Source organism: Chamaea fasciata, unplaced genomic scaffold, assembly GCF_029207755.1.
Source record: "Chamaea fasciata isolate MVZ Bird 193981 ecotype frontalis unplaced genomic scaffold, bChaFas1.0.hap1 SCAF_3, whole genome shotgun sequence".
In the NCBI taxonomy this organism is placed as follows: domain Eukaryota; kingdom Metazoa; phylum Chordata; class Aves; order Passeriformes; family Sylviidae; genus Chamaea; species Chamaea fasciata.
In genome coordinates this window covers 40,338,029-40,350,637 of record NW_027094088.1, presented here as the reverse complement: position 1 = coordinate 40,350,637, position 12,609 = coordinate 40,338,029, and the positions used below count along the sequence as shown (strand labels likewise).

General features: G+C 38.3%; 1 protein-coding gene across 20 annotated transcripts in view; it reads right to left on the bottom strand.

Moving 5' to 3' along the window:
• Window positions 1-2,454: 2,454 nt before the first annotated feature.
• Window positions 2,455-12,609, bottom strand: part of AFDN (afadin, adherens junction formation factor) — a 114,877-nt gene continuing 104,722 nt past the window's right edge. For 8 of the 20 annotated variants that reach the window (XM_066178679.1, XM_066178680.1, XM_066178686.1 and 5 more), the window contains 4 exons: window positions 12,122-12,256; window positions 9,408-9,921; window positions 5,371-5,449; window positions 2,455-4,637 (listed from right to left, as the gene is read on the bottom strand). In XM_066178679.1, the coding sequence (XP_066034776.1) occupies window positions 4,493-4,637; window positions 5,371-5,449; window positions 9,408-9,921; window positions 12,122-12,256 (873 nt within the window). In that variant the 3' untranslated portion in view covers window positions 2,455-4,492. The remainder of the gene's footprint in view (window positions 4,638-5,370; window positions 5,450-9,407; window positions 9,922-12,121; window positions 12,257-12,609) is intronic. The other 12 variants (XM_066178690.1, XM_066178691.1, XM_066178696.1 and 9 more) reach the window with 4 other exon arrangements.

Here is a 12,609-nt window from a genome sequence, read left to right as displayed (position 1 = left end):
ATCCACTACTCCTATTTAGTCATTTCTCTGTGCACCTCTGAAGGTCAAATAGTACTGAAAATTGTCCCATCAGTAGAAAAACAATGCATCTCAGTATAATGTGTGACTCATCGTAACAGCACCAAATCTCCTTAGGGATCTTTCTATTTTCAAAGCTTAGGGGAGGTTGCTTGATGGGCAGGGAACAAAACAGCCTGTTGATGAGACCTGGGCAAGAAACAATTATGAAATCCAGCCATCTTCTAGAAATGCTGCCAGCCTGTACTGCAGCCAACCCTTCTACACTGATTCTCTGCTTTGAAGAATCTTTTTTTCCCAACCTTATACCAACTTGATAACATATTCCCCTTGCAAATGCAAGGCCCTGCCATATTACAGATCCTTCTGTGGAACTTCAGGGCCAGAAATCTAATAGAACTGTCTAAATCCACATTTAACTCTATTAATTTTAGCATCAGTGAAAATACTATACATGGATTACAAAATCTATCGGTGGATTACACATCTTAGAATACTATTAAGTAAGCATTGTCTTGAATACTTCTGATGCATTTCACTTTAACCCCAGCAATGGAACCAACGAGACCTAAGAGGTACCAGCTTCATAAACTTCTGATGAGTTGTCCATTGCAACATTCCTAAATGCAGTAACAAGAAACACAATGGGTAGAAAAGCATTTGGGAAAAAGCCCAGGAGAGATGGCCAGTCTTCTGTCAAACACGGATTCTGCTGTACATCCCTGTGTTTTCTACTGCCTCTATAAGGTCACATTCTCCACACTCAGATGGTAACTTGAGACTGCTGTACTGCACACAGCCTCTTAACATTATTTGGTGAAGCTGTAGATCTTTCATTGCACATTTTTTTGGTAACTGTAGTTCAGTTATGAGCACCTATCAGTAACAATAAACTGAGATTCTCTGGGTAGGTGTATTGCACTGTGGTCTTGTTAAGTTTACCTGCTATTACAGCTGAGAAGGAAGTCAGCCAACTCCAGATTTTTAACATGTGAGGCTTTTTCTTCTGGGCCACACAGCCAGTAACTGACCCTGAGACAGCAGCACTATTTGACAAAACAGAAGGAATTCTGTTCCAATTCTTATCATCACATACATGAGTCGCTACATGTGTTTTAAGACTGTTATTACTGAAGCTCATTTTTTACCAGCACTATATTTTGTTATTTAATTGAATTAGGAGATAAAGAACAGTTTGTTTCATTCTGCTACTTATGTACCCATTGATTGTACAAACAGCAATCTCTAGGATCAAGTATATTACTTATTATTTCAGGGAACAGGATGCATATTATGGACTTTGTCAACATCGTCATTTCCCTGCCTTTTCCTCAAACCCCAGCAATACTGTACAGATTACCTAAAGGAGTTGAAAAAGTCTATATGGACGATAGGCACAGAAGGGAGAACTTCACACAGGTGTAAAATGATTAGTTTTGTAGAGAGCTGGCTGCAAGTATAACTTCATGCAGTTATCACTGTAAGGGCCATGGTCAGTGAAACCAAGAGCTGTGCTGCCGAGGCTGACAGCTCACGTCCCTAAAGCAAAGCCGGTGCTGCACTGCCTGCCAGCATCACACTGGTGTGCTCACTGAGCAAACCTGACCTGAAGGCCTAGCCCAAAACACTGTTCCCACTGAAAATGCATTGCTACTGCTGCACACTTCACACACAGTTCCTCTCTCATAATCCCTGCAATAGTTTGGTCTAGAAATAAAAGCTTCTATGACAAGGTTCACAGCTGCAATAACTACAGACTCAAATACATCACTTTTTGCTTGTACTGGCTCTTTTGTTTAGACTGAGGGACTCACATACAGAAGGATTGTTTCCATTTTCTTCTAGTCTAGACATTCTATATTCAAAATTAAAAGCTGAGTTCTTTTGAGGTTATAGGTGGCTCTCAATCCCATCTTCAGCAGATGTACAGCTACAGCAGAAGGCATCTACAGCACTTCACCTTCCCAAGGAGAATCTGAACTGCTGACTCCCATTAACCACAGCAATCCCAGTGGAGACTCTGCATACACTATTTACTTTTCCAAAAGATGCCATGTTCTAGGTTCCTCTTTGCTGAAAAGAAAAACAACTTTGCACTTGAGGAAGATACAAATACAGTGTGATTAGTCTGTATAATTGACACCACTGGTATTTACTACTTTGTAAATTGCTGTAAAAATCACTGCCTTCAAGTCATCACTATAGGTATCAAACATTAGGCTAAGAAATTCTCCCCTCTGATTAGTGAAGGTCAGCCTCTGTTGATTCTCCATGTAAAATTAATTTGAGGTTTTCATATGAGATACACTGACTTTGCTTGTAAATAAATTTTAAGCGGACAGGCAAGGCAAAAGATATTAAGAGCCCCTCTGATTTATGATAATGTTGTTAGGAATGCAGAATTAAATAAGAATACAAAAAACATTTAATGCAAAGTTAAATACAATACAAACTTTATTAAAAATAGGTTGCAAGTGAAATACAGTAGAAATGGGATACTACAGCAGTTTTGATGTTTTTTTCAAATAATGCACAGACAAATATGAAAAGCACTTTTACACATATTCACACTTGACCCGAATGCCCAATAGCGGCCAAATCCACTCAACTGAAGGTTATAGGTATTTTTTTGCTAAGCCTTTTTCAGAGTCTAGCAGCAACAGTAATTCAGCCACAGCATAAGTTTTTTTCCTCGAGAAAAATTTGTCACTGTAAGGCTGCTAGTGTTCTCAAGATAAATTGGGAGAGGCTTGCTTTTGCTGATGAACAGACAGAGCAAGCATGCAGATCCTTCATTAACACTTTGAACCAGTTTAATCTTCTACTTCATATTTAACAGGTGAAACGGTAAAAGCACACTTTCAAATAAGAAACCTGAAATACGTAAAAAATATTTACACTCCAATTTTCATTAACTCGCATTTATTTATCATACAACTCTTATTAAAAGTGATTTCTTTCCTAAGGCAGTGAAAGTCTACCCCTTTGTATTTGGAAGTGTGCACAAATCCCTAAATATATATTTATAAGAGAACAATATGATACAAGAAAAAAAATCATCTAAAGCCAGTAAAGGGCTTTGTCAAATAGAAAATTTGTTTGGAATCACAATATATATTGTCTTAACATCACACAATGAGAAAGACTCTGATGAGGTCCTTATTCCCAACATCATCAGCCACTTAAGCATAGCTGAGGAAACAGTGGGAGGAAAAAGATTAACAATTTAAAATTAAATAAGGCTATAACAGTGTGAAAAAATAGCTTGAACTGCCAAAAAGGCTTTCAGTACAACAGTAATACGATGTCAGTAAAACCAGCTAGACAGAAGAGGAGCTCGCTAGCACTGCTTTCTCAGTGTGAGCAGGGATGGATCCTTGCTTGCACACCAGCTGTGTTAATGACCTTAGGAATGCTCCCACTTCCAGACTGCAGTATTGTATTTGATGCTTTACACTTCAGTCTTCTTCTCTAATATGCCAATTCATATCTCCATAGGAAAAAAAACAAAACTATTGCTGAACTGATAATTACAGACTTATCAATACTGTTCCAGGCCCAATAACTTGCCCAATAACTTCTGATCTGAATTTCTCAGAAAATATACCCCTGTGTTCTGCTCACCTTCTAACTGGAATCCTTGCCTTTAACATACTACTAACATTTTGGTCCTAGCTGATGAAGGGCCACTAAGTGTAGCCTACTATCTATTGCTTATGTAATTTTTAATGAAACAGTTATCCAAAGGTTGTTATCTTCACGTTTTTCAAAGTTTGAAGCACATACAGTGAGGATGCATCAACGCAGACTTTTCCAGAGCTACAGATAAAATCTTAGGCATCCATTTTATACCCAACAAATACATAGGAATAGAAACATTTTTATTCCAAGATGCTATCTAAAGAATGTGTGTTATGCCAGTACTAAGTAATGGTAAGATCTGTATTGATATGTTGATCCTTCTATGAACACCATACAGTATGTCAAACTTGCATATGAAACCTTATTTAAGGTGACCCAGACATTGGCTTCTTGTCAAACAACCTAAAAAACTAATTTCTAGTGCACAGTTTAGTTTAGGCAGTTCAAGCTATTCTCACTCTCTCTGCTCAGCAGCTAAAACAAAAGTGTGTCTGTAAAACACCAGGAAACAGAACTTATCTTTGACAAGTGCTACTTGGTCTGGTGCAAAAGAACTTAACCCCCAAAACAGAAAAAAAGTTACCTTCACGTGATTCATATCTTTAAAAATTTACAGTGCTTTCATTGTATAAACCACAAGCTCCTGGCAAAGTAATCAGTTTTCTTGCTATTGCAACATCTCTTAAGTCTTAATTAACAGTCTTAGATATAGAGGAATCAAAGTCACTCCTTTCAGAAAACATTCATTTTCTGTTCATACTTAATAGTGTGCCCCCAATCTCAATCCCTCAATTTGGAGATCATCCGTTACATCTGATAAGGTGCTTTAATCTTATTTTGTGTTCAACTCATTTTCCAGTTCCATTAGTTTCCTAGAAGCTTTTACTTTATTGGATACATCCTGACCCTGTGAAAAAAGTCGCTGGCGTTCCCTGAACGTCAAGTTTTCTGGTGCTCCAGGTAAATCTGCATCTTGACTGGAAGGGAAACAAAAAGTATTTTTTATAATTCTTATTTACAAGATCCTTAAATATAATCATCCTTGATGACATGTAATGACTACAGCAAAGGAGTCTCCATTCTGTGTTCTGAAAGGTTTTGTTTCTCACACATACCTTTAACTCTGACACTGTGCTATCACTTCAGAGAAATTTATGACTTGACCATTTATTGCATGTCCAAATAAACAGAAATGCTTGCGAATTTTCAACATGAATGGCAGGTATAAACTAAAGCTCTGCCTGTATTAGCACAGCATTACTACTTTGGCTAAACAAGCAAGCTTTTCTGTGGCGGCACATTTCTAAGTAAAAGCACTGGAAGACAAAGCTTTTATTGTCTCATCTTCAGTATGCTACATGGTAATCCTGCACAAGATATATACACAGCTTATAATACTTATGCTTATTAAAAGTTTGGTAAGAATCCCACTGGAGAGGTACTGTTCACATTTATAAATACACCTAGACCAGTTGAAGTTGCTCATTTATAGTGATCATTTTGTTTACTTAGTTGTAGTGCCATAACTTATTGCTGTTCAGCAGTGTTTCAGATCATCTAAGGACCTGTGGAGAGAACTTAGTTGTGTTTTATAGTAACCCATAGAAGAGCCAACTCTTGAGTAGCCCCCGGAGATACAACGACAACAGAAAATACTGCAGAAGTTATCCAAGCTAGTTGTATAAAAGTTAATGGACTCCTGTATATCACCTTTTAGATCTTTTGTCTCTTGGATCCCGATAAACTTCCCCAGCAGCTGCTCCTGTAGATCCAGTGTATGAATTTATTCCTTATGCAAAAGAAAGAAGTAAGTTTAAGGACTGCAGCTACAACACAGAAGTTTTATACCGTATTCCTTCAAAAAGGTGCAGTGCTTCTTTCAAGAAATAATCTCAAATGAAAATCATAAATAATCAGAGTTCATCTGACCTCTAGAATATTTCATCCCAGTACTATTAAATTCCAACCCTCTTAAAATGGCCTAATTTTTTTATTCCTAATTTTGAGTCAAAATCCATTTTGTTTAGATTATCCAGCACATGCCAAATCATGGTCTTTATCTTAATATGGCTTATTGTAAGACACTAGAAGCTGTTCAAGGAGATCAGCAGAAAGAGCAACACTTCATTATCCTGCAACAAACTCCACAGGAAGTACGTTAGCTGTAGCTCCTCTCTTTCTGAGGCTTAAAGTAAGCAAAGATTAGTATGTAACATCTTTGCAACTCAGCAGAATCAGAATTTTAGTCTCTGTTAAGTCTGAATGCACAAACTATCACTCAAAAGATGGCCCCTTCCTCCCTCCCCTGAATTTAAATTTCAAGTAACTTGCAGCACTGCACCTTTAAGTTGATATAACACACATTATATTAATTCTTTGTAAAGGCCACAAGACAAAACCTTTTCTTTCCAATCAGAAGTTTAAAAATTTAATTTATATTTAAGACCATATTTTCTTAGTAACTGTCAGGAAAAGAGTAAAAAGAAGTGTCAGCACACAACTCAGATTCGTCTTCAGACAGTTCTGGTCTCAATACCATACATGTTATGTCTTGTGAACCTTCTTTGGTACAAAAGGAGATGTTTGCTTCTTCCACTGGTACATCTAACTTCCCAGAAATATTAAGTAATTCTGAATGAGACTAGAACACACAAGCCAATTTAGCTAATGCGTTGTAGGCCAAATTTTTTCCACCAAAAATTTGCAGCAAACCAAATCATACTAGGTATGCCAGGCATATCAAGATTTTTTCCTCTCAGTTGTGAGTCTTACATTCCTCTAAGTACTGCCTTCCCTACTTTGAAAAGCTTGTAGCTGGATCCACAAGCTGTGGCTCACAGTTTCATTTGCATTAGGATAGTGGTTTTCATTTGGGTGTTGATTTTTTTCCTTGGTGAAATGACAAACTCAGTGGTCTTTAGAAACCCAGTGGAAGAAGGCACGAGAGCAAAATTTGCAGAAGCATGGTTTACTAGAGTTAACACTCAGAACAGGAAAGAGCTGTAAAGGACAGGAATGTAACAGAGTCAGCAAGATGGGAGATGGTCAAACTGCACAGTGAATTCTGCATTTTGTGCAAACGGCTTTGTACGTTACGCAGGCAGTCTTCATAGAAGCTTGAGCAATCAAGTGAAGTTAACCTGTTCTCATGGCTATTTTAAAAATTATGAAATAAGAGTATTCAGAATTAGTTGTATGGTTTATGAATTAGGCTATTAAAGGCGAAGCATCATACTACAATATTCCTTAACTGTTACCAAAACCTTAACTATATCTTTGTAAATTGTCCTTGCGATCGTGTTCCAGGAAAAACAAATGTGCACACACAATACCACTGAATGTTTCACTTTCCTGAGAATCATTTTTCAATTAATATTAACAGAAAGCAGGATTAGAAATGCAATTATATACTAAATGGCATTCTGAGTTGTAGATGATGGGAGGCAGGGAGAGTGGTGGTGACAACTAGTGACTGATGCTCTAGGGTTGCTTAATTCATTACATGTACAGCCTTCAAAGTACCAAATAGGGAAGGGAAGCAATGGCTTTTACAAGCCTGTGTGCTGTGATGGAAGGCACATTTTACTCTTTATTACAGTCAGCTTCAAATAAGAATTTCTACAAAAGGAAGTCCTTTGAAAGAAAACAATTCTGTACGGACATACAGTACCAAAGTTTCATGTCAGAAGCCTACCATTTCAGAATACTCTTAACTCTTTGTGATATCTGGTGTTCAAAAACTGAAGTCATTCTGATATAATATTGGCTGTGGGTTTATCAGTGGCTTCACATGCACAGTGGTTAGGCATAACGGTAGTACGCAGCAGGTAGCATCCAGAATGTCTACTTATACTCCAGACTAATGAGAACACTTTGAAAAGCTAAAACCTTCCCTCACCTTAAGATTCAGCACCTATTACAGAGCCAGACAGGAGTGACAGATGGGCTTGGAGAAGAGAGGTTACTACCACAGAGACTACTACATCCTGAGGATCTCACAGGCAACACCAGTGTAAAGGACCAGGCTTCCCCTGCCTTCACAGGACAATCAATGCGGATACGTTTTTTTTATGCAGCTTGGGTGTTTGTGCTGACCACAAACCGTGGAACTACTCATCATCAACTGCACCAGTGGGACAGTCATTATAACTAAGCTGAACTGTCCCTTCAGCAATATTAAAAGCTACGCAATACTGTGCGGAGCTTCTCTTCAGCACTGGAAGCAGTTCAACTGTAGCAGAAGCTAATATGCCCTGTAAAGGAAAGGATGCTGATCTTCCTTGCTGGAAAATGATGACTTGAGCCTCAACTGAAAAGGATGTGGACAAACAGCTCAGTGGCCTTGTATATATCCTAAATCAGATTCACATACCATTGCAGCTGGATTAGAAGCGCTTCTAATAGATGGAACCTATTTGGAGTCTCATATTCTCCCTATGCCCAGGGCACACTGCTGAATAAAGCAAGTGAGCAATTTTCCTAATTTGTTAGGTAGGCAAAAAAGTGATGAGGAATATAACTTTTATACGATTCTACTTGCTCCACTGAGACTTGAATTCAGCAAACAAGTTGACCATTCAGCTAGAAGTCAGCATAAACACTTTCCTCCTTGGGACCTCAGGTGACTTACTACCCTTTTCATTTTTAGAAGGATGAATTGATCACCTAGAGTCGGTTGTCAGGCACTTGTTAATCTCCAGCATAAGTAAAAAGAATGAACTAGGAGAATTTCATGGCCACCACCTTCAAAAGAACATAGAAGAAAACAAATGTAGAAGCACCAGCAGATGCTGCTGTTTAAAGACAAAGTATTATATCAATAAAGTGTAATCTTATCAGAGTGGGACATACTAAAAGAGTAAAGTATACAAGATTTCTCCTACGCAGCAGCAGTTCAAAATAAATCCCAAAACTTTGGATTGAATTAGCTTTGAATTCAGGAGTATCGTTCACCTAGTACTCTGCAGGTAAAATATGGTGCTGAAGTTACTGGCAGCTAGAGCTCTAACTGAAATTAAACTTCATTGCAGTTGGCTTGGAGTTATACAACAACAAGATGAGGAGTCAAAGAAACACAGAGGTGTGAAAGGGAAGGAGTAAAGCAAACAGTACTAAGATGAAATCTAGATTTTTGTCTCTCTGCAGGGAAACTGCACTGTACAAACCAGAATTCAGGAATGGTGCCTAATACATGGAACTAACTGCAAGACCTGTATTTCTCTTGGTGCTTGTGTATTTAAGAATTACATCTACAAATGTAATTTTTAAAGCCATTTGCACACACTATTAAAAGAGAGAGAACCCTGGTACCAATAACAAAGCAGAAGATAAGTTCTGTCCATGAACCCATTAGGAGAGGTTTCCTGTGTTCAAGAAAGGTGCACTTCCAGATGCCCTGAGTAAACAGCAGTCAGTCACACAAAACAAATCACTTGGAGATACAGAGTGAAAGCCAAAACCAACAGTACTTTGATTGATCGAGTAGCAGTTAAAATCATTCCTGATTCATACATGAAAGATGGAATTTTTGCTTTTAAAAAGTCTGGGTAAAGAGCAAGAAAATTTGAGAGATCAAAATAATTAAAAATTGAAGGATTCATATTAATATCAGGATTTAAGTTAGATCACCAGAGTGAAAACAGTGATTAAGGGAGGGGAAAATCACAAAATAAGTGATTCAATCTAGAGCAGTGGAGTTGAAAATATGAGGATAGTTTTGTAGAGATGACTTATTTCGTTGTTTCTACCTTTAGAGCTGCTGGCATGGATGAAACTTGGTTTGTTTGGTGGGGGCAGGGGCTGGCTTTTTTTGACAGTAGTACTGTTGGCATTGACAGGAGATGACTGGAATGAGTTGGAAAGAAAGATGCCATCTGAAACTGGGCGAGGCTGGCGGGAGGGCTGCTGTGGCTTAAGGGTGGCAGGAAAGTCACCATAAGATTTTCTTGTGCTGGAGTACTTATCCTGACCTGCTAGATTGGAATCCTCCTCCTCATCATCATCATCATTGTATGCAACAAACTTGGCAGTATAAATCGTGTCAGGGGAGAGGACCTGTGTTTTGAGGTAAGAGGTGTTTCGCTGAGGTGGGGGAGGAGGAGCGTTAGATGAAGGGGTTGGGGATGGGAGTTCATATTCCCGTGGAAGCGGAGGTCTGTACAGACCAGGCTCGTCAGGTTCCAGCAATCTCCGTTCAGCTTCATCGTGCTGCCTGCGCCTTTCAGCCTCTAAGCGACTGTAATACTCCTCTTCCTGGCGCCTCTGAAAGCCCAGAGGAAACAGAAACACAGTGGTCAGACATTTCAATCCACAAGATGTAAGCTTTCCATCACTCAGCCACAAACATCTTCTGTCAATCTTTTTTGTCTTCTTTTCTAGCAATAAGCAGGGCATCTATATGGACTCGTACAAAGAATATTTACTACTAAGAGCGAATGATTTTTATGGGTGCACCCATGTTTGGCCAGTGGTCAAACCATCACGTTTGCAAAAAGCCAGCAGCCATCCAATAACACAGTGTAGCTGTTATACACAGATTTACCACTGCCTGTGGTCACTAAGGCAGGTTACTGCCTGGGTAAACTAAGGGCATTCCAACATTTATTACTCAAACTGTAACTGCAGTTAATAAGGTGCAGATTTACTAAAGCTGTAGAGAATCTGTGGGAGAGGAAAATAACTAAAATTAACTACCATCTTAAAAAAGGAACTTTGTAATTTTGTTTCATGCTTATACAATGTTAATTAGTCAACAGAGCCTTGGAATAGATGACTCCTAGCAAAGTTTCCTGTATTGACATCAGGAAAACTACTTCCACAGAAAAATCAATTACAAAGAACTTTTCCAAAACAGGTATCAAATAAATGCTGTTAAAAAGCATTTAAAACAGAAACTATGCTAATGATATTTATATGAGGTTACTGACAATTTAAAAGGTCATGAAATATCTTCTATGTATTCTTCCTCTTGAAAAGACTGTTCTGTTTCTAAACTAAATAGCATTTAATTCTGTTCAGCTCTTGCCTCAAACACATTGTAAATTAATACAAGGGTTTATTCAGTAGCTTGATAACAAATGAGGTGTATTTGGGAACTGTATGTATGTTACAAAACCCTTTGGGTATAAGCATAGTATAACTTCTGCTCGGAATATATGACATTTGGAATAACCATCATTTTTGGTGTTAATCCACATGTCCAAAAAAATCCACCTTATCTGCTTATCTGTCTAACACTGAGTCAGTTATCCTGAAAAAAAGAAAATTAATAGATCTGATCTTGTTCATCTACAGCAAAGATGTGAAACTCATCTCCTTGTACTACTCTCTAAAATCATTTTACTGATGGTAATGAGTTCTGAGTTGGTAGAAGTATCTCAGTCAACATCTGTCAGTGAAAACCCTTTCAAGTGTGATCCAACTGCCATTTGGCTGCACCACTGTTAGAAGTTAGGAAAGCCATAGTTGTTTTCTCTTGGTTGCATTTTTTTAAGCTCCCCACAATATACTTTTAAATACTTTCCTCACTCCAGATACACCTTCCTCACTTTTCTCTTATTACCACCTCTTCCATTTATCAACCCATACTGTTTATGGGAAACAATTTAACAAAGCTTGAAAATTAAATGAACATAGTTAATATATCTAAGGTTTGGAGGCTTTTTAAATGTATTTGCTCAATTTTCCAAGATAAACAACTTTAAAAGCTAGCCTTCTTTTTTTCCTTCTGAAGACAGTGTTACTAACAGGCAAACTGAACAGAAGTAACTGCTTTCTCTAGGAAGAAAAAAGTCTTAAAAAACATACTGAGTCAAGTAAGTTGCTTTGTCTTCTAGTTCTATCAGTTAAGTTTCTCATATTCATGTATAATATTTCCAAGGAACCTGATTTTTTATGATTTGACTGCATACTTATCTGCTGAAATTATTTACTTGCTTTCTAGAAACCACTTCCCTCCCACAGTCCAAACATAAAAAACTATATGGAATATTCATCACTACTCCACTGTACTTCATACTTCTCTCTGTATCTATATTAAGAAATACTAGAGAAATATCTAAGTGCCATCTCTGAGACACAGGAAAACCCAACAGCACTAACTGAGCCATGAGAATAAAGAAGGTATGCAATTTATGCTGGGAGCTGAGGGAAACAGGAAGTACCTGATTTCTTCCATAATTTTCAGAAAGGCTCTGAAGGTAAGAGCCTTGGCCCTGCCAAAAACCCTCAGGCATTAAGCCAGCAGTACTATTTCTACAATACCAGTCAACTCCAGCCAGCAGGAATAGGCTGTTTGTTTAATTATTTTTTGGTTTGGACTGGACAAACTGAAGCCTTGGGCTATGACCCTTATCACCAGGGCTACTGTGTTTAAGCCTGCTGACCCAACACTGAGCTGGTACTGGCCAGGCTGAAGGGGAAAGGCCTGCAAGAACCCCTGTGGCACTCAGAAGACCACAACCTTTTCTTCAGCCTCTCTCCTGGTCCGCTCCTCCTCTTGCTGTCGGCGCTCTTCTTCCTGCCTGGCTCTGTCTTCTGCTTCTCGTTTCCGCATTTCTTCCAACTGTTGCTGCCGCCTGCGTTCTTCATCCTGTAACTAACAGAGCCAATTTTAATTGGTCACTCACATGGGCAAGACGGGTCATAAAAATGTAACCAAATACTGGCATCTGAAAGTAACTCATTCAGTAGAAAATGCTATACTACAGATCCATCAATATAATTTCCAGCCATTAGGAGTAGACTTTGTTACACTGGCTTGCCTAAAATCCCTAAGGAAAAAAAAAAACCAAAACAGAGGCACACAGAACTACATACATCAAAGCACAAAGTAGGAGGGAGACATTTTAGCAGTCATGTATAAACCCCTAGTAGAAGACTGAGGTGACTCATGTTCTAAAGAGCTTCAACAACCATAGTCTCATAGGTACAGTAAAGTGAAATTGAATA